Raw genomic sequence first — 20,613 nt, 5'->3', positions numbered from 1 at the left:
GCTTTCAGTTCTGTAATCTAGCTGATGTAGTAGACAGGAGATGTTAGGAAAACCTCTCCTATATAACAATAACTTCACCAAGTAATTGGTGAAACTTGATATTGAATGATGTGAAAACTTAGGGAATTGCAAAGGGATTCTTGAATTTTCTAGATTCTTACCAATATTTGTGGCACCAGCCGCAGTTACAGTGTTTGGATGAAACCTATCACACCCATGACTACAATATCTGATTGCAAGGGTACCACACAGGAAGAGGTTAAAAATATATGACATTTAATGAGGAAATACTTTTTTTTTTTTAATTCAAACAGACCATATCTAGAAATATTTTTTTAAAAATCTCACCATCGTAAGAATACATTTGGACATAAAAAAGACAAACAACATGTGTTTACACAACACCAAACCTTCTAATAATAAAGCACACATTTCTGTAATTTCATGAATTAGCATACCACCTTCAAATGAGATTTCTGATCATTTTGCCTTAGAAATTAAAAGTTTCCCAGATATGTTTAATACCGATTTTCCACAATTCCAAGCCTGGGAATGACCATTCCAAAACAGATAATTTGCACTATGGTCAAGTAGGCTATATTATATTTTTGCCACCATTCTCCATGTGCCTTAGTCTATACATGTAATTGGATGAGTTGACTGCAGAGTGAGAGAAAGAAAGAAAAAAAAACACTCAACAGAATTTATATCATGGAATCACATTTCTGAATATTCATTTACATCAGTGTTGGGGAATTCTGGGAGTCTATATATCTTAAAGTTTGCCAAGCATGAGAAACATTGTTTTATATTAGAAGCATGCAAATTGAAAAGAACTATATTACAACCTTAACAGTTACTTTTCTCTTTGTAGGTTTTTTTTTAAAAAAAATCTTGGATAAAATTATTTTTGGAAGGTCTCCTTTGTAGTCTGAAGCTATAGAGGCAACTATACTAATTCTTCTGCACAAAATATCAGATTAAATATGGCATTAACTGCATTTATACATAATAAACTGTACAAGGAGGAATTCTTTTGGCAAGACTGGTAGCATCACATCTCCCTTGCGCCCAGGTCAGTCTGTCCTACAGATGGATAGCAAGCATCTCCAAGACCAGAAGTAACATGTACAATTGTATTTAGGTTATATTTGAGATTAAGCTGTTGTAATGTCAGAAGCTAACACTGTTCCTCTTAAAAGAAGAAAAGATAGGTTGAGAGGAAGAAATTTACAGACTTTCACATTCACTTTCCTATCACTTGTTTTGCTTGAACTAACAGATTTCCTTGTTCCAAACTTGCCTTGACCTGTTTGAAAGGAATCCTCTGAAACAGCAGCTGAAAGAACTCTTTCCTGATATGTGTCTCTCTCACAGACATCCACATGCACATACATGCATGCACATGAGCACATGCATGCATGTGTGAGCACACACAGAGAAACACACTCATACACACAGAGTCAGAAAAAGACAAAAAAGAGGGACTTGGAAAATTCTGAAACAACACAGCATTCAAATTATTTTTGGATATATAGGTAGTCCTCGACATATGACCATAATGGAGTCTGGAATTCCAGTCATAAGTGACTGTGGTCGTAAAGTAATACATATGACCAGTCATATGACTAATAAAATACTGCAAGCGCCCAAAATAAAATCATGTGACTTTGAGGGAAGCAGCAACTGCAAAGATCAGAAATATCTTTTTTGCAATCTATCGTAACTCTGAACTATTGCTAAATGACTGGACATAAGTCAAGGGCTACCTATAGGACAGATAAAATGCAGCAATCCTAGGAGAAGATGGAGAAATGAGGACATCTGTTTCAAAATTTCCTTGGCTATTTCTTCATTTGGGAAGCAGCCCAGGCATTTTGCAAGGCAGAGTAAAATCCATGAAATAACATTTCCCAAAATAACATTCCACCCTCTTTGTTGTTGTTTTCACAGTGATAATGCAAAACATTTTAGCACCAGGGAAAGGAAAAGCAACGCTGTCTTTTTCGCTCAACAGTGTTCCATAATCTTTTTTGTTTCATAGGACTTAACGCTTCTCATGGCAGTGTCCAGTTCTGACTGGAAAGGTATAAAATCAAAGCTACATAGTGGTGTGATGTAAACAGACTCTCCAATGTGATACAATTAGATCTGAAGTCCAGGAAGAATCTCTCTGCAGACTGAATGCAACTCCTCCTATAATATGACATGTGCTAAGAAAGTATTTTAATAAAATACTGATGCCTTTGGCGAAGAAAAAAAAGCCATCCAAGGTCCAACAGATCCTGAGAGTTTTGCAAAGTGGAAATAAATATAAGTTTGGTTTGTTTTTCCCCCAGTCCCAAAGTAGTTTTGGCTGGGATTACTTGGCAGCAACTTGAGATATCATCCATTCTAAACCGGCAGGAAGGCTGAATGGAGAAAAAGAAATGATTAATACTGGAAAACTCAAAATTCATAATTCCTAAAAGAAAACTGATATTAACTTGGATCCTTTCAAGGAAGAAATCATTTTCTTCTCTTTCTTGGATATAAGCCCAAGACCTCCCTCCAATGCTTACAGGTTGCATCAATTGACTCCTTTTAAAAATTGTACTGGAGGGCACCTAACATACTGCTCCAGGTTCTAGCCTCTTTATTTTCAAAAAAAAAAAAAAAAAATCTAGGTTTTGCTTGAATCTCCACATGCATTCTAAGAAAGATATCAGCTAAGAAAAAAATTTAGATGGTTTCAACTAGATTGGGGTCTCCAAACTTGGCAATTTTGGACACTTCTGAATTAAATGCTCGGGAGATATTTGCCTGCTGGTATATGGCTGTTTTCTGACCAGCCCCATCTACTCCTAAGCAACAATTATATCCAAGATATGCGCTAAGGGTTCCAGATATGTTCTTCATTTCCCAAAGGATATGTTTCTGCTTTCCTTAATTTTAAACTTGGGTTAAGCCCAAAGGATACAACAGAAACAACCAGAAAACAGCCTTTTAAATAGGCCATGATTAAGGCTGTCCACAGTGAAAATGATTTTTATCAATTAATTCTAGTTGATTGGGCAATCTTTATGATACTTTGTATGAGAAAACATATGTTTTTTCTTTAGAGAAATTATATATGGATATATTAAACAGATATAGCTTAAGGAAATATTTTCCTCTTTCCCCTATCCCACCCCCCATTAAAGACAGCACTGGCCTCCTTCAATGTTTCTAAGAACCGTTATTAAAAATCAATCAATTCACATGAGTTATTAACCACAAACATTTCCACTCATGACGTATTTCAACAATAGAAAATAGCCTTAACACTTAAAAAGTGTTCCAGGGTTCCAATCCAGGCTTGGCAAGGAGGCAGAAATGTAATACTGCATTATGCAATATTGAATTTGTTGGCCTAAGCTAGAACTGTTTTGCTTTCTGCCCAAGTTATGTTTCTACCTCACAGAAGGAACATAATATTTTTTATCAAAAGAAACTTGATGCCTTTTAAGATTGGCACTTCCATCTGCTCTTTGCTCATTTCACACAGCAACAAGTTCTACAGCAGGGGCGTCAAAATATATAATTTGTGGATGCCTCAAAAACCAATGGCACTGCAGTGCTGTCCCACAACAAAGCCCACACAGCAAGGCAGCAGCAAAGAATAAGGAGCTGCAGAGCTGCCCTGGTGGGATTTTGAAGGTTTTGAACCGTCACAGGTGCTGTGCTGGCATGTAATTGCCCTGCAGGTGTGCAGAGACCGTTGCTGCTGATATCACCATTTGTCAATTTTAGTTGGCTTCAGGGATATGTGATATTATACGGCGGATAACAATTGCAGCTACGGGGATACAATATTTAATGTTATGGTAGATAGCACAGTTTTGCTTTTTTGTTTCGTCAATAGCATCATTTGCATTTAATCTGTAAATTATTGATTATAAATAAATCAATTTAATATTATTGATGAAATTGACATCGTTGATATCTATTTGTATTTAAAATTTTGTTACATATTTGAATGCAAGGCACTGATTAGTGCACTTAATATCATGTGCCTGACCCCCCACCCTATTTGAGTTTAAGATCCCCGTTCTAGAGAGAGAAGACTTCAGCTGTTCCTAGCATACAGTAGATATAATATGGTTTACTGACCCCTCTCCTGTGAGTGCACAGCAACCTTGTATATGCCATGGGTGGTCTCTGATGGAGCTCAGGGTGAGGAACTTAGAAATTTCAGAGGTAGACATGGAATTTTTTATATCTTGCTTGTTGGCAAATATTAACACAGCTGCATTACGCAGGTCCTGGGCAAAGGAAAAGAGAATAGCAACAGCACTTAGACTTATATACCGCTTCACAGTGCTTTACAGTCCTCTCTAAGCCATTTACAGAGTCAGCATACTGCCCCCTCAATAATCTGGGTCCTCATTTTACCAACCTCATAAAGATGGAAGGCTGAGTCAACCTTGAGCCAAATTCGAACTGCCAAATTGCAGGCAGCCAGCAGTCAGCAGAAGTAGCCTGCAGTACTGCATTCTAACCACTGTACCATCATGGTCAGTGGTTACAATATGGGTTTGCCTCCAGTTTCTATCAACTTATGATTCTTTCGAAATGGGAGAAATAATACATAAAACAATCACATAAAGTTCAGAACAGAAGACGGTCACAAAAGTGTGTCTGTGACTTAGCATGAGGTATGGATCTAACATGGTTTGTTTATTTGTGGAAGGAATTTGTGGACCATCCTCAAAACCTGCATTCAACCTGGAACTAATGGATCAAGCCATTGGGTTTGAGAATCTCAAGGAAGAGTGGATCCTGTAAATAATTGACACTGCACTAATTTAGACTGCACTCCGTCTTGATCTTTTGTAATTTATAACTAGTTTTAACTGATTTAATAATGATAGATTGTAATTGTTAGTTTTCTTTTAACCATATACGCCATTCAGTGTCACATGGAAGTGAGATGGGTGGCTATATAAACTTAATAAAGAAATAACAAAAGCATAATATGGAATCCAGAAACTGTGATTTAATAAACCATTAATTATGGTTTATCATGACTATATTCAGTCATAATTATTCTACAAACCATCATTGAAATAGACTGCTGTGATGTATGAATAATGTAGTTGTAGTTTAGTTTTTATTTAGCATACCACCATTGAAAATTTTAAACTATGGTTTATGACGATGTAATGTGTAAGATCAAACAGTGTGGTTTGTTTAACACAGTTTAATTAACAAAAACATGGTTTCCTGTGCTGTATGCTCCTAACCAGTGTTTCTGGAACAGAAACACAGTAATCAGGCTTCTTCTAGGATAGATGCCACCTTCCCCAAGTCTTCTTCCAAAATCCCTAACTTCTGTATCCCTTTCCTGCATTTCCTGTTGCTCTCATGCAACAGCATGTAGCTCTTACTTTCATGTACAGGTGTTGTGGTTCACTGGCAGCCTGTGCAGACAGCAATGGAATCGGACAGTGGGGAAGAACAGGGACCAGTCTGGGAGTCTGGGCAGGACTCGGACGAGGGTCCTGCATCCGATATAGAGATGGGGCCAGGACCATCTGTGAGTTGTGTGCTGACTCCAAAGCCTCCAGAGTCTGGCAGCAGCGAGGCAGAGGGACAAGGGGAGCCTGGTTCCCAGTGCGTGTGTGTACAGAGCTGCTAGAAGGCAAGAGCAGCTAAGACAAAGGGGGCAACTCGGGAGTAAGGCTTGGAGATGATTGCCCCTCCCATAAGGTATAAAGGAAATGCAGAGAAACCTTTGCAGGAAGCAAAGTTATTCTCTATGTTCGAATTAAACCTTGAGTGTGGACTTTGTACTTTGGTTGGTTTTTTATAGTTACTTTGGCACTTTAGTTGTTGGCAGCAATTCAAAGGAGAGAAAGGTGGGTGCTTATTTCGAGGGACTGTTTGGGACTCATTATAGGCTGTGAATGAACATATTTCCCAGCACTGAAATAAAACAAGAGCTGTTTTAACTAAGCGTGTGCTTAAATATGGTCTCAGGAAGCCTTGGTCAGAACAGCAGGATTAACCTTTCATCTTTGTCCAGAATATTCACTGTTGTTAATTTTCTGTTTTATCTTAAACAATTAAGACATTGGAAAGAATTCCCTGGTCACAGGGAAACTCAGCCAATAGAAAAGAATTCACATTTAAAAATAATCCACAAAATGTAGGTTTACTTCAGAAGGAACAGAACAGCTTGCATTGTGACATCACAATCCATCATTTTGGTATCTTTGTAATTAGCTATGGATGCCTAGGCTAGTCCTGTCTACTGAGAGCTCCAGGAAAATACAGGCAGTATCACTTAATGACCAGCCATTTTAGTGACCAGCTGAAGTTCCAATGGCTCTAAAATGGTTACTTATGAAGTCCCAATGGCCATGTATACACATACTGTACACACATACATCTCATAGTCATGACTATATTGTATTTCAGGCACTTGACAACTGATCACCCTTTATGGCCGGTTGCAGAATTCTACAGTCACGTGGCTGTGGTTTACTGTGGTTTACTTTTTGCCAGTTTCTATTTAAAAAAATGTATACAGGAATCAGTGGATTCACTTAACAACTGTAGTATTTGCTTAACGACCACCGCATTTACTTAACAACTATGGCATTTGCTTAACGATTATCACAAAAAGTCATAAACCTGAGTCTGGTCACCTTGATACCTTATTTACAACCATCATGACATGACAAAATTCTGGGATCTGTTATGGTTGTAAGTCAAGAACTGTCTTGTCCCAAATGTGCTTTTTCAAGAGGCATCTGGACTTTCTGGTTTTTCTTTGAAGACGTTTTGCTTCTCACCCAAGAAGCTGCTTCAGTTCTGAAGGACTTAAGAACTTCAAAGCTGAAGAAGCTTCTTGGAATCATAGAATAACAGAGTTGGAAGGGACCTTGGAGGTCATCTAGTCCAACCCCCTGCTCGAGCAGGAGAGTCTATTCCAAATATTAGCCTCTACCTAGGATGGAACAAACTCATGAGAAGCGAAACGTCTTCAAAGAAAAACCAGATGCCTCTTGGGACAATCATGACCTGGATGACTGAGAGTCTCCATAGGCACCAATCTGTAATGGTGAAATCTGTTAAGATTCAGTTGTTGCTATTGATTTATCCATAGTGGTCTCAATTTTACATATTTTAAACAAGTGAGCAGACAGGTTGTGAATACCAGCCAGTATTCTCACAACACTGAAGTTCTTTGGGTGATTCAGTTTGTGGTCAACACATCTTATAGTTGGACCGGGTCTATAAATGTTACAGGAATGGTAGAATAGATGAGATTAGTTCAAGCACCAAATACCACTTTGATGGCTTCTCGTGTAAATAATCTCTAAAAAGAAATAAAATATAAACTGTTCTGCCATAGCCTGTTCTTTGCCGACTTTCTCCTTGGAGGAAAATGTTTCCCTCCAAGCACTTAAAAATGAAATTCGGCCAGATTAGCGTTCGCCCAGTGTTGGAAATCACCCTATACCCCTTCAGAACAAATGGTCATCCAGAAAATATGTGATTGTGCAGAAATGGATAAATTAACTATAGCACTGAAAAACAAAGAGCCTTCAACATTTTACGATAATTGGAACTCTTGGTATAACTGGTTAGTCCAGAAATAAACTGCTTAATGGACAATGGTTAATTTAAGCATAGATATTGATAAGATGTGTGTACTCAAATTAAGGTAGGAGAATTGGATCTTGCAGATTGTCAAAAAGGATATTGTCTGTTTTTAAATGTATCCTTTTCTTTTTTTTTTTCTTTCTCTTTCTTTGTTTCTTTCTTTCTTTTATATCTCTTCTTCTCTTCTCTTTCCGGTTCGTAAGGCCGAGTGTTTTTTGTTTGTGTTTTTTTCCCTTTTGTATATGTATTGTCGATATGTTTTTAATTGTAAATTTAATAAAATTTATTTATTTAAAAAAAAAAATGAAATTCAGCCAGCTCTAGAGCCATGGCTGGACCAGCTTGTAATTGGTACAAGCAGCATTGTAACAGCAAATGTAAAAGATGCCCAGGGATACAAAATATACAAAACAGCTGTGGAGCAATATCTGAAATCACACTCAACATATATCTCTGCATGCGGTAGCAGGTAAACTCACCTCGTGAGCTAACATCTTATACAGCTCCTCTTTTGTCACTGTCAGCCTCTCACGATCTGTGCTATCGATCACAAGGATGACAAACTGATCAAAGGGGAAAAAACACATTTATAAATTCAATCAAGACTAAGTGAATAGGATTGAAGCAGTGGCTGAGTTCATACAACCCACTACAAGCACAATACGTTGCAGAAATTGTGATTTATAAACCATGTTTGGGTGAGCTAAGCAATTTTATCTTACTCAATAAGCTACTATTAAGCAAACTATTCCTGTGAACCTAGTTTTCAAGTGCCAGCCCTTGTGTGCCCAAACAGCCTTGTTTAGGAGAAGAAGGAAATGCCAGAAGGCTTGGAGAAAGATCCTATCACACAGGAAAACTTCAAAAGAATGAAAATTAAGCATTCCTGATGGCTGTAGAAAGCTATCTGTCTGGTGGAAGAAAGTAGAAGGCTTGACAGGAGACAAAATGCAAGTAGAATTAAATAGGAGTATTTAGAACTAGAAATCTAACAGCAGCACCCTCAATGTATGTCTAATTTGCCCATATCTAAGATTTAAGTCAGTACTATAGCTTAAATATATTGGTCAAGAAGTTCAGAGGTTTTGAGGAGTGTGTGCTAAACCAGGTTCACTATTTTGCACAACTACTAAGCTTGCTTTCATTCCAGGAAGAACAGAGTTAAATAACCAAAATACATTCCTAACATCAGAACATAGTTCATGGAAGCCAGAGAATAAAATAATTTCAGAGCACGTCTGCAAAGAGAAGGTGATCCAGCTGAAAGAGGCATGGAACTCTCTAGAGCAGCGGTCACCAACCGGTGGGCTGCGGTCCACTGGTGGGCCGTGAGAAAATGTTGGTGGGTCACAGCATGCTGAGGCGGGGAGATGGGGCAATACTGCAGACTCCCTAGCAAACTGTTGTCATGGCTGCTGCCTCTTGCCTCAGTGCATTGAAGAGGCCAAGCAGCAGCTGGAAGAGTGCGGACCTCCTGAGCCACAGAAAGCAGCTGCCCTCAAGTGAAGATGTTGTGAGGGGGAGGCTCGGCCCCTTCTTCCTCCTTGCCAGAAGTGCTCACACACACTCAGCGGAAAGGAGGAGGCTTGTCGGGGACCAGAGGGCGGTGACCGCTTTGCATGTGAGCACTTCTGGTGAGGAGGGAGAGAAGCTCCTGGGGGGGGTTGGGGTTTGAGCCTCCCCCTTGCAACATCTTCCCCCAAGGGCATCGATGCGCGGAGGCAAAAGGCAGGAGGTAACACCAGTTCAGAGGTTCCTTTTCCCCCCACCCCCACCCCCTCGCAGGCCAGGCCTATGCCATGATCTCCCATGCGTATGAGTCCATCCACCGCCAGTATCACCCTGTTGCCCCATCTTCCCGACAGCCATCTGGTCTTCAGCATGTGGCTCGTCAGCCCAGAGTGGAGGTTGCCCGCTATGCTGAACTGTGCACATCCACACCCACATCCGCTGCTCTTCCCGTCAGGGGGAAGCGACCCCTCTTGGCTTGGACCCTGGGTTTGTGACTGGTATGTCTAAACTGGGACTGAGATGACTTCGCCTCGCCTGCAGGACCGCCAAGTAGCAGCTGCCAGCTCCCTTCTCCACACACCAAGTTTTACCACAGGAAAGAGAGCAGCTGGGGTATCAGTGTAGCTGCTCGGTTAGTTCATAATCGCCCTACCTGGAGAAGGAGGTGCTGGAGGAGGAGGAGGAGGAGGAGGAGGAGGAGGAGGAGGAGGAGGAGGAGGAGGAGGAGGAGGAGGAGGAGGAGGAGGAGGAGGAGGCAGTAGTAGAGAAGCAAGTCAGGTGTTAAAAACCCAGGGTGGGGGAGGCTTCCAGCCCAGCTCTCCTTCCCTCCCCCAACTCCAGGCAGCCACATCTGGCAAAGGAGGGAGAGGTTTCCTCTGACTTGGGGAGATATGAAATAACAGGAGACCAGATTTGGGGGCTCCACTTTTCTTATTTTTTTTGTTATAATTAAATAAGCATTTGTATATTTAATATATATTTATATATTAGAAATTAATTGTGTAAATAGTACATTTTTTATTAATATAAAATTTTTATATTAAATATATTATCTTTTTTTTAAAAAATCATATTACTAGTCCTCAGGATTTAAAAGTATCAGTTTGAGAATCCCTGAAGTCCAAAAGGTTGACGACCTCTGGCATAGACATCTTCCCCAAGGGGTTTTTTAAAAAGAGATTCAAAATGTAACAATATATTTCAACTTGGCAGATGGTGTACTGTCTGGAAAGCATATAGGAGAAGGAACGAGAAGAAAATCACATTTCATATCTAAAAATGTCAAGAATTCAGTTTTGACATATGAAGAATGAGCCTCAGCTTGCCTTTGTTCTACAGAACAGAAACTATGATACAATCAAGACACGGGTAATTCCCATCTCCCACAAAATGCATACCTAAGCAATAACTTTGCATGTGATAGCAGAATATCAATATAGAAAAGGAAGTAGAATGACAGAAAACAGTTACTAGAGAAAACCAAACATAAGATTAACATTGTTGCCCTGAAATTCAGTGGCAAATTTTTGGTTTTAGTTGTCTGGTTTTCACAGTTGAAAACAACCATGAGAACAGATACATAAAACTCCTTTTATATCGGGACATCTTGTGCCATCCAAATGGTCTTTGCAAACGAAAAAAATGTTGTTAAAAAGCATCTCCACTGAACACAGAAATATTGGCTGGAAGTGACTTGAATATTATTTCTGAATACCATAATTTCATGCCAGCTTTCATCAAAGTGGTGCCTCTGAATCAGTGTTTCTCAATCTTGGCAATGTTTGGATGTATGGACTTCAACTCCCAGAATTCTCAGTCAACAAGCCAGGGAAGTCTACACATCTTAAAGTTAGCAAGGCTAAAAAACAACCTGCTCTAAGCTGATGTCTTTTGAGACCTTTGCTTCTGTTATCGACTTATAAGGGGGCCTAACATAGCCACCAGGACTTTTGACATTTCAGTATTAGTTAATATTGGCAGATTTTAGACCTTTTGGGCAAGCATTATACCCACATAAACTTGATCACATCTTATTATGAGTTCAGATTTAACCTATGTAAAGCATCAATTATATGAATTTATTATAATGGGTTTTAAGTTATTTTTAAAAATACTCTGCCCTTGTGCAAAACTGTAATTTCATTTGTTTGTTTTAACTTAGCATAAGTGGCTTACATTTATACAAATTTGTATTGCCAAGAGTTATTTCCCAAATTTTACAACCTTATGTGCTTTTTATATGAAGCTAAGTGTAAACAGGAGAAGAAATAGTGGATGTAAGATGGGCATTTCTGAAACAGTATCCAGGTAACCCTCAACTTGCAACCATAACTGAGACGGAATTTCCATTTCTAAGCAAGGTAGTGAAGGGAGTTGTGTCTGGTTTTCAGCCTTTTTTGCCAAAATTGTTAAGCAAATCACTGCAGTTGTTAGATGAATATACAGTTATTAAGCAAATTAAGCTCCTCTCCAATGACTTCGCTTATCAGAAGCTACTTGGGAAGGTTGCAAACTATAATCACATGATTCTGGATGCCGCTATTGTCAGTTTTGGTTGCCAAATGCCCAAATTTTGATCATGTGACTTGGTTGCAACAGTTGTAAGTGCAAGGACGGGTCATAAGTCTCTTTTTCAGTGTTGTTGTAACTTCAAACAGTTACTTAAACAAATGGTTGTAAGTCAAGAACTACCTGTATCTGGAACAAAAACTTTAAGCAGTTAAAAGTGAACCGTATGTACATAATGACATGTTTTCTGGTACAGACTTTTGTCCCCTTCTATGACTATCTGGATATTTGGTGTATGGTGTCCCACTAATCAATGACCAAAGAGCAGAAGGCTTTGCAGATTTTTGTGATAAATGTAGATTATGGAATAATTAAGTGAGAGCTCAAGAAACACAACTCTGGATCATTATCCTCCTCACTATTCAGTATTTATTTTACTTCCTTATATTTATTTACTAACGTATACCCAACTCACCTCTGTGTTGGAATAGTAGGTGTTCCAAGTAGAACGCAGATTTTCCTGACCACCGATGTCCCACATCAGGAAATGCGTCTTGTGCTGGATGATTTCTTCCACATTGCTTCCAATTGTAGGTGATGTATGCACAACTTCATTCATTAGGCTGATGGAAGACCAGAACCATAAGGTGCTTTGTTAATGTCCCATCCTCCCCATACACTTTTATCTTCAAAAAAAGGCCAAGGTGTTTGAGACAATTAAGCCTTCAAATTACCTATGTTCCATAGGATTTGGAAAAATCGAAAAGATTACTAGAAAAAGTATAGACAGGGACTGGTATAATAATCTTGATCCTTGTTTTGGGGAAATAGTAAGAAACAGAACAGGGATGCTATAAATCTCTTACATCCCTTGAACAACAGTTGAAATAAACATTATGTAGCCCTGTTTTATCCTTTTAGAATACCCTAAATAGGTTATTCCATACTAACTCTAATTGTGGTGGGTGGCCCAGCCTGTATTTGGTATTTCTGTCTGCCTATTGTCCTTCCCAAGGGCCTGGGATAGGCAGATGTGGTTGTTTAAATTATTAATTTATTAATATTGAAATATATCATATATCATTCTGAATAATATTATGATTCTTGTTTGTTACACAGCCAAACCGTGTCTGGTATGAAAAAACAGATCCACATGTAAAGGTTTAATGTAACTGATTCATTGCTAAAATCCTACATCCAGGAATCTTCTCAGGTAATAGGCAGCATCTGGTTAGAGCTAGATCAGGGGAGCTGGACCTATCTCATTCATGGCTATGTAAGAACTCTAAACTTTTTACCTCTCTCCCTGGCTCTGCCATTCCTTCTCCCACAGCCAGATGTTTAAACTAAATTTGGGGTGTTACTATTATTTTAAATGACAAAATGTAGGACTTATCTTTTTTCTGGATTCCCCCCCCCCCCAAAAAAAAATTGAAAAATGTGCTGGTATGTGTTTCATACATGATTAATGGATGTATCCTAAAGGCAAAATGTGTATATAACAGACACTCAATATCACCCATCAAATACTGTTGGAATCTGAATATATAGGTTACCGTATTACAAAAGAGCCACAGCTTTAGTTGTAACATGCAAAGTATGCTCTAATATGGTGTGTTTGAAACTTGGCAGCTTTAAAATGTGTGGACTTCAATTCTCAGAATTCCCCAAACCAGCATTTAAAAAGCATTGTTCTGGTTTATAAGTCCAAACATAGATTAAAGCAAGGTAATCAGTCTTTTTGTGGCCAAAGTCACTCTTTTTTAAAAAAAAAAAAAAAAGTTCTCCAATTGCTGAGAACTTCAGGAATCAAATATGCAGTAGTGACACAATGATATCACTAGAGACACAGAGGTGGGTGTTTCTTAACTTTGGAGCTTCAGATTTCATTTTTAATAGGTTTGCTGTTAAATTTGTTGCGCTGTAATAATTTAGAGGTTTACTACAACTTTTTGATGGCATGACTCTGGAAAGTCTGAGAACTCCAAAGAAAAAAAATATTGAAAATGTAAGCCACTCACAGGATATGAGCTTGCCTTCTCTTGGATTAAACTCTGTTGCAAAGGGAACAGAATGAGAGTTTTGTTTAAACTAGACATTGGATACTGAAAAAAGAGAAAGACAAGGAGACACTCACAACTGGTAAAGGATGGTGGTTTTTCCAGCATTGTCCAATCCAATAATTATCACCTTATGCTCTAGAAGAAGACAAAGTTGAAATATGTCAGAGTTAATGTGGTAAAATATAATTGCTATTTCTTAAATCACTCATAAACTGAATTATTACTGCAACAATGCAATTGAGGAAAAGATTGAGGGAATGTTTGCTCAAGATTACCAACCGAACACATAAGAAAAATAGCTTGAATCTGTTACTTCCATTCATACCAATATAAATGTGCATGCAACTCATGTACCTTCTGTCTCCCTAGCCCTTCTCAAATCCTTTGGTTGCATTAAGAACCCATTAGTTCAAGGTTTGCTTATATCAAATCATCAGTAACCCTACCAGTCTGAAACCAATTAAGTTGATTTAATTACATCTTAATATTTTTATCTCACCCTTCATCTTACCCCCACTGGAGAAGTTTTTATTGACAAATGTATCAGACATTCCTGGCATAGATGTCTAGAAGAACAATTCCCTTGCTAGAGGCTCCAAAATCAAGTTGAGGTACTTAGAATTCTTAGAATCTGCAAATCTAGAATCGAATATCCGTGTGATTAAGAGTTCCATGTCTTATTTGGTACCATCTAGAATCTAGATCAAGGCAGGTGAAGGTTCAAAGCCAGTATGCTAGCTTTGTATAAAACATGGAGAAAGTATCCTTGATCCTTAGTCATTCTATTCATCTGCTTTTTGTAATCTCTGAATGCTTAACCCAGTGTTGGGTATTGTAAGATTCTAACATGGCAGAAGATAACTTATTTGTGATGTGGTTAAGATACCAGGCTAGGAACTGGAGACGTGGAGTTCTGGTCCTGCCTTGGATTATAAAACTAGTTGGGTGATCTTGAGCCAATCATGCTCTCTCAGCTCTAGAAAGAAATGGCAAACCAAAAATCACAAAAATCACTTCCAAAAATCTAGCCAAGAAAACTGCAGGGACTAGTCCAGGCAGGTGCCAGAAGTCATGACTGATTTGAAGGCGTCAAAAAGAAATAAATAGAAATGGGAATACTAAACCTTTTAGTTCACAGACCAGTGTTGGAGCAAGATTTGTATCCTTGCCATTTCCTGATTGTCTATTTTTTTTCTAATTTTTTAGCCCCTTTAATTTTTGGACTATACTTCAAGCTTATCCTGGCGGCCTTTGCTGAAAGAACTAAGGTCTGACAAGTGACTACATCTGAGTTTGATGGCTTCACAGTAGAAGAGAATGCATTTCTCTGAGGAACTCAGGAATAGTGTACATCAGGGGTGTCAAACTTGCAACCTACAGGCTGGATGTGTCACCTGAAGGCCATGCCCACCCCAGCTCTGTGAAGGGGAAAAAACATCACGCTATGTCACATGACAGCTACATGATGCGGCGACTTTGACACCTGTGGTATACATCCTTCTCTGTTTCACCCAACAAATACTGTTAGATACTGTTAGATAAAGAACATGACTACCTCAGGTGTGGCTTTATTGCAGAGGATTTTGAGGTGAGCTTTATCAATCCTAATTTGATATTTCCAATAAGCAGAAACAATGATGAAAATATCCTGATACTGAGAAATGACACAGGTCAAGTCCTGTTTCAATTGTTTTTGATGCTGAACTACATAACTTTTATGTCCACACAAGATGCTTAAATTTTTGTACAAATATTGATTGGAAATGTGATGCTCATATTATATCATGCAAATTTTAAGAGTTCCTAAAATCTTATATTGCAAGGCAGCTAATTACTTCCTTCCAATTCTTGTCAGCTGTTTTGTTCTTGTTGCTGATTCAAAGGTAGCAGAAAATGGCAAGTTGCAAAATCTACATTTTTAGATCCTGTTTCAAGGTTATTATTTCATGTGGCTGGAGAAGACGCTGACACTGAAGTTTGGAGAAGTAATTGCTTTCTGCTATTTTGGCTATTCTTTCTCAATGTGTAATATGTGAAGACCAAAAATCATGTTGTGTTGTATGCTATTGTAGTTTAAGATGGTATCTATGATTTGGGAGAGGAGATAATTGTCAGAGAAGAAAAGTTAACCCCCTTATCATCTATAAGTGGTATTAGGAGAGGAAAGGAAAAAAAGATAATGTTACTCATATTCTTCTTTTTCCCTGTTTGGAGAAACCGAAGAAACTGTTGGCCTCCAGCATATTCCTACTTGGGTTCTTGCTTAAATCTTCTGGATACAAATCTGCTACATTGCTTTAGGAAAATTTGAATTTTCATTTTTCACACTCAGTACTTAAGTGAAAAGTATTCCATGCTTTACATAGAACCCCTTTATTATCATAGGTAAATTTATAAAGGTTAAGACTCAGTTTAGATTTTAAGAAAGTAGAGACACAGATACATATTTGTTTTCTGAGGTTGTCGCGGGTATTTGTATGTGGATCTTTGGTTACTCGGGTTTTCTCCTGCGTAAGATTGGAAGTATCTAGGCAACGTTTTGATGAAGTCTCATTCATCATCTTCAGGCTTGTGTCTTCGGCTCTGTGCTTCTCAGGGTAATGACTCTGAGAAGCACAGAGCCGAAGACACAAGCCTGAAGATGATGAATGAGACTTCATCAAAACGTTGTCTAGATACTTCCAATCTTACGCAGGAGAAAACCCGAATAACCAAAGATCCACAGATACATATATACATATATAGTAGTGTTGCTGAATCTTTTTGGTACTGAGTACCGAAACAGGAGCGCGTGCACAGGGGAGCACCGGAAACCGGAAGAGCAGCTCCACAGCGCATGCGTGTGCGCCGGGGAGCTGCTCTTCTGGTTTCTGGTACTCCGGTACCCAGAAAAACAGGCGACAGCTGGCATGCCCGGAGAGATGGCTTTGCGTGCCACTTCTGGACTTCCACGTGTCATAAGTTCACCATCACGGATATATAGATTGTTATCAGCAATCATTTAAAATTACAATAGCTCTCCGAAAAGGTACTTAAGACTGGTTTTGAGTTAATGTGATTGCATTTTGGGCATTTGGCAACAGGCCTGCATTTATGGCCATTTGCAGTATCCCATGGTCACATGACCACAATTTATAATGTTTTTGCTGAAACCCAGCATTAACTTCTGTTGTTGTTGTTTTGGCAAAAATGCCCCATAGCAAACAATGGATATTTTAAATAACCACCATGTTCAATTAATGACCATGATTATTCACTTAATGGCTGTGGCAAAATAGACTGTAAAATTGGGTTGGTCATAACCCACTTTACAACCATCATAACTTATGACCATAATGAGCAGGCTCCATTATGGTTCCATGTCAAGGACTATACATGCACACATATAAATAAATACATATAGATACTGGTACTTTCCACTTCAATATATCCCATTCGAAATTAGATCTGGCATCACATTAGAGCTGACAATACTCTCTAATTCTACTGACAGCCTTGCAATATTCATCTGAAGCCATCACTGGACTCATTCTAATTTTTCCTAGTATACTTACTGAATTTTGCTTCAGAATACCAAGGGAATTGCTGACTCCTGTAGAAGGTAAGATGCACTGTCACCGGCAGTGGTGGGATTCAAAAAAAAATTATTACCAGTTCTGTGGGTGTGGCTTGGTAGGCGTAGTGTGGCTTGGTGGGTGTGGCAGGGGAAGGATACTGCAAAATCTCCATTCTCTCCACACCCCACTAACCTGCTTTCCAGCTCCGTTCTCCTGTGCAGGGCAACAAAAGAAGACCCAGCCAATCAGCTGGGACTCAGGAGGCAGAGAATAGATGGGGGCGAGGCCAGTCAGAAGTGGTATTCCGAACTACTCAAAATTTCTGCTACCAGTTCTCCAGAACTGGTCAGAACCTGCTGAATACCACCACTGGTCACAGAGTTGACCACTACAATAAAGAACAAGGAACCAGTGAGTAGATTGGTTCACCGAAATTTATTTGGATAAGGAGATAATGAGAAATCATGTGCACTGGGCACCTGGTCCTAGTGAAGAAAGTGCAGGACAGTGGCTTTCCCCAGGTTTGAGCATAGGGAGATAATATGGTGAGTCATTTTGTTTACATATGTGGCAAACCTCATTTTTAATCACATTTGGAAATTGCTTATTAACCATCCTAAAGGTATTAGAGACCTTCTGGGACTCTAAATGATAAGTTTGGAAATCTTTATCACATGATATCTTGACTCTGAACAAATAAATAATGTTTTAAAAATTAAAGAATTTAAAATAAACAGGAAAACAAGATTTTGATCTGAAATGTTATAAATGGTTTAAGCATCCAAATACATTGGATTTGGAGACTTACAAAATGACCCAAAATGTTATAATGGAAATATTAAAGGAGATTTTAGAAGGGTGGAATCAGAAATTAGAAATTACAATATCAATATCAGTAATCATGTTTACTTCTATGGGTAAACTATGTCTAAAAGATGTTAATGAAGGAAGACAGAGGTAGAATAAATTTTATTTGACAAGACAGAGAAAGTATCAGAGATGATAGGCCAAGAGAAGGATTTAGAAAAGGATGCTTTAATGAATATACAAAAGAAACTGGCTGAATTTTAAAAAATTAAAAATAACCCCCAAAATATAATTTTTACTGTATCTACATACAGTAGTTGGTTAGTCTTGATGAAATCTGTAAAGATAAAGGATAAAAAAAGAATCGAAGAGAAATCAAATCCTACCACAATATTTCACTGAATTAAAGATCAAACTTTTTGAATTCTTTATGGACTTTCTGCTAACACTACAATTAAAAAGCTGGGGTTTTATGGGTTTGTGAATAGATAAGGGAGGGGATGTGGCATGAAGAAATAGCTGTTTAATCTTTATAGGGTAGTGTTTCTCAACCTTGGCAACTTTAAGATGTGGGGATTATAGCTCCTAGTTGGCTGGGGAATGCCACACATCTTAAAGTTGTCAAGGTTGAGAAATACTGTAATAAAGGGGTGAAGACTTATAAAATTCACTTATATTTGTTGTGACAAGGGTTAGAAATCTCTTTTTTTAATGTACTTATATGTTTTTCTTTTTTCCTCATACTTTTTATTCTTTTTTTTCCCATTCTTTCCTCTTCATCTAAGTTCAGGTTTTACTATTGTAATTAAAATTCTTAATAAAAATGATATTAATAAAAGAATACAGCAGGAATTACCAATGAAAGATTTCTGGTGCAAGTTAAAAGCGCACCATTTCTGGGTATGCACTGGGAGACCCCAGGGATGCACAATGATTTTTCTCAAATATCTAAAAGCTAGGGCCCCCACACACACACGCTCACACACATACATCAAACACTCAGGGTCTAGGACAACTTAGAATGGCTAGCTTGGCACAGCCAGCTCACCTTTGCCAATAACTACTGCCAAGTCATCTTAGGACAACTTAACACAGCCAATTCGCCATGGGGACAACTTGCTAGGGGCAGCCAGGTGGGCAGGCGAGCTTCACACTGGAATGAGAGCCAGCTGGGTGGGTGGGTGAGTGAGTGGGTAGAGCGCAGAGCAGCGGCATCCAGAGGCTTCCCATTTTCACACACACCGCTGTCACGGTTACCACCACTGCACTGAGCTCCAAGCTATTCAGAGTTTGGGCTGTTCGACGGTGTTGAAGGTATTCAGGTTGTTCAAGCAGTGGTGACAATGGGTGGGGCAGTGGGTGGAGCAGGCATGAAACGCCGCCATTGCTATGGGCCATTCAGTAGTGGCAGCAGTATTTGGGCTGTGTAACAGTAGCAACGGGTGGGATGGGAGCTTGGTGCAGTGGTAGGGAATGTGAAAATGGGGTGCACCCAGCCTCCGGTGCCTCCCCACTATCTGCCCTGCCCACTGGCACTCCCACTGAATTGCTGAACACCACCACTGCTGCCAAATGACCTGAACTCCAAATGGCCCATAACTCAGTGCAATGGTGGCAGCATTGGAAGCAAGGGTGTGAAAAAGGGAATCTTCTGGCTGCCGCTGCTCTGGGCTCTGCCTGCCCACTCAATCATGTGTGTGCCTTGCTCTCACTGCAGTGTGAAGCCCTGGTAGCCACCACTAATCTGCTCTCTGCCCACCTAATCCCTCGCCCACTGACTGGGTCTCCCTCTGGCTGCAGCAAATTGACCATGTTGAGTTGTTCTGCAATGACTTGGTGGCTTTGAGTTAACAGGGCAACTTGGTGGTGGCGAGCTGGCAGCAGTGAGCTGTCCCATTCTGCTTTTCCATTGCTGTTGCAGACCGAAATGGCTATGCTCACTGTGCTCATATTGTTCTCATATTGATGCACATTGTTTTAGCACAGATACCGTATCAGGAAGCTGAAACAGAAAGCACCCCAAAGCTAGAACAAAGCAAAATTTGGAAGCAAACATTATTATTATTTTTGCATTCCCCCTGACCTCCAACCAATATAACAAAGAAGAGAGAGCGGTTTGGAATGGAAAAAAAAAAAAAAAGCATTAATAAATTTGGCACAGAGCCTGAAGCCTTCTTCCATTTCATTTCATGTTAAACAGAGAGGACTTTCCTTTTCTTACACTTCTCCCTAGGGGATTTTTGACCCAATATTTGACTTACAACCACAATTGTGACCAGCGCTACCATTGCTAAACCAAGGGATTATTAAGTGAATTGTACCCATTTTTGCAACCTTTATTGCCATGGTTTTTTAAAAGAATCACTGCATTTGTTAAGTGCATCATGCTAATTCAGCTTCTCTCCTGATTTTGTTTCTGAGGTGCTGACTATCACATGATCACTGCACATTGCGACCATTGTAAATAGATGCCAGCTGCCAAGTGCCTGAATTTTGATCATCTGACCCTGAGGATGCTGCGTCAGTCATAAGTG

At 39.2% G+C, this 20,613-nt stretch overlaps 1 protein-coding gene across 2 annotated transcripts in view; it reads right to left on the bottom strand.

Moving 5' to 3' along the window:
* Positions 1–254: 254 nt before the first annotated feature.
* The window catches only part of ARL5C (ARF like GTPase 5C), a 33,480-nt gene continuing 13,121 nt past the window's right edge, over positions 255–20,613 (bottom strand). The window contains exons 2-6 of one of the 2 annotated variants that reach the window (XM_026669649.2): positions 13,790–13,850; positions 12,128–12,275; positions 8,112–8,195; positions 4,132–4,283; positions 255–2,411 (exon numbers count right to left, since the gene is read on the bottom strand). In XM_026669649.2, the coding sequence (XP_026525434.1) occupies positions 2,363–2,411; positions 4,132–4,283; positions 8,112–8,195; positions 12,128–12,275; positions 13,790–13,850 (494 nt within the window). In that variant the 3' untranslated portion in view covers positions 255–2,362. The remainder of the gene's footprint in view (positions 2,412–4,131; positions 4,284–8,111; positions 8,196–12,127; positions 12,276–13,789; positions 13,851–20,613) is intronic. The other variant, XM_026669651.2, reaches the window with a different exon arrangement.

This window comes from Notechis scutatus, chromosome Z (genome assembly GCF_049901735.1).
Source record: "Notechis scutatus isolate UNSWTSFEM ecotype Mainland chromosome Z, rNotScu1.2, whole genome shotgun sequence".
NCBI lineage: Eukaryota > Metazoa > Chordata > Lepidosauria > Squamata > Elapidae > Notechis > Notechis scutatus.
This window is presented reverse-complemented; position numbering and strand designations above follow the sequence as displayed.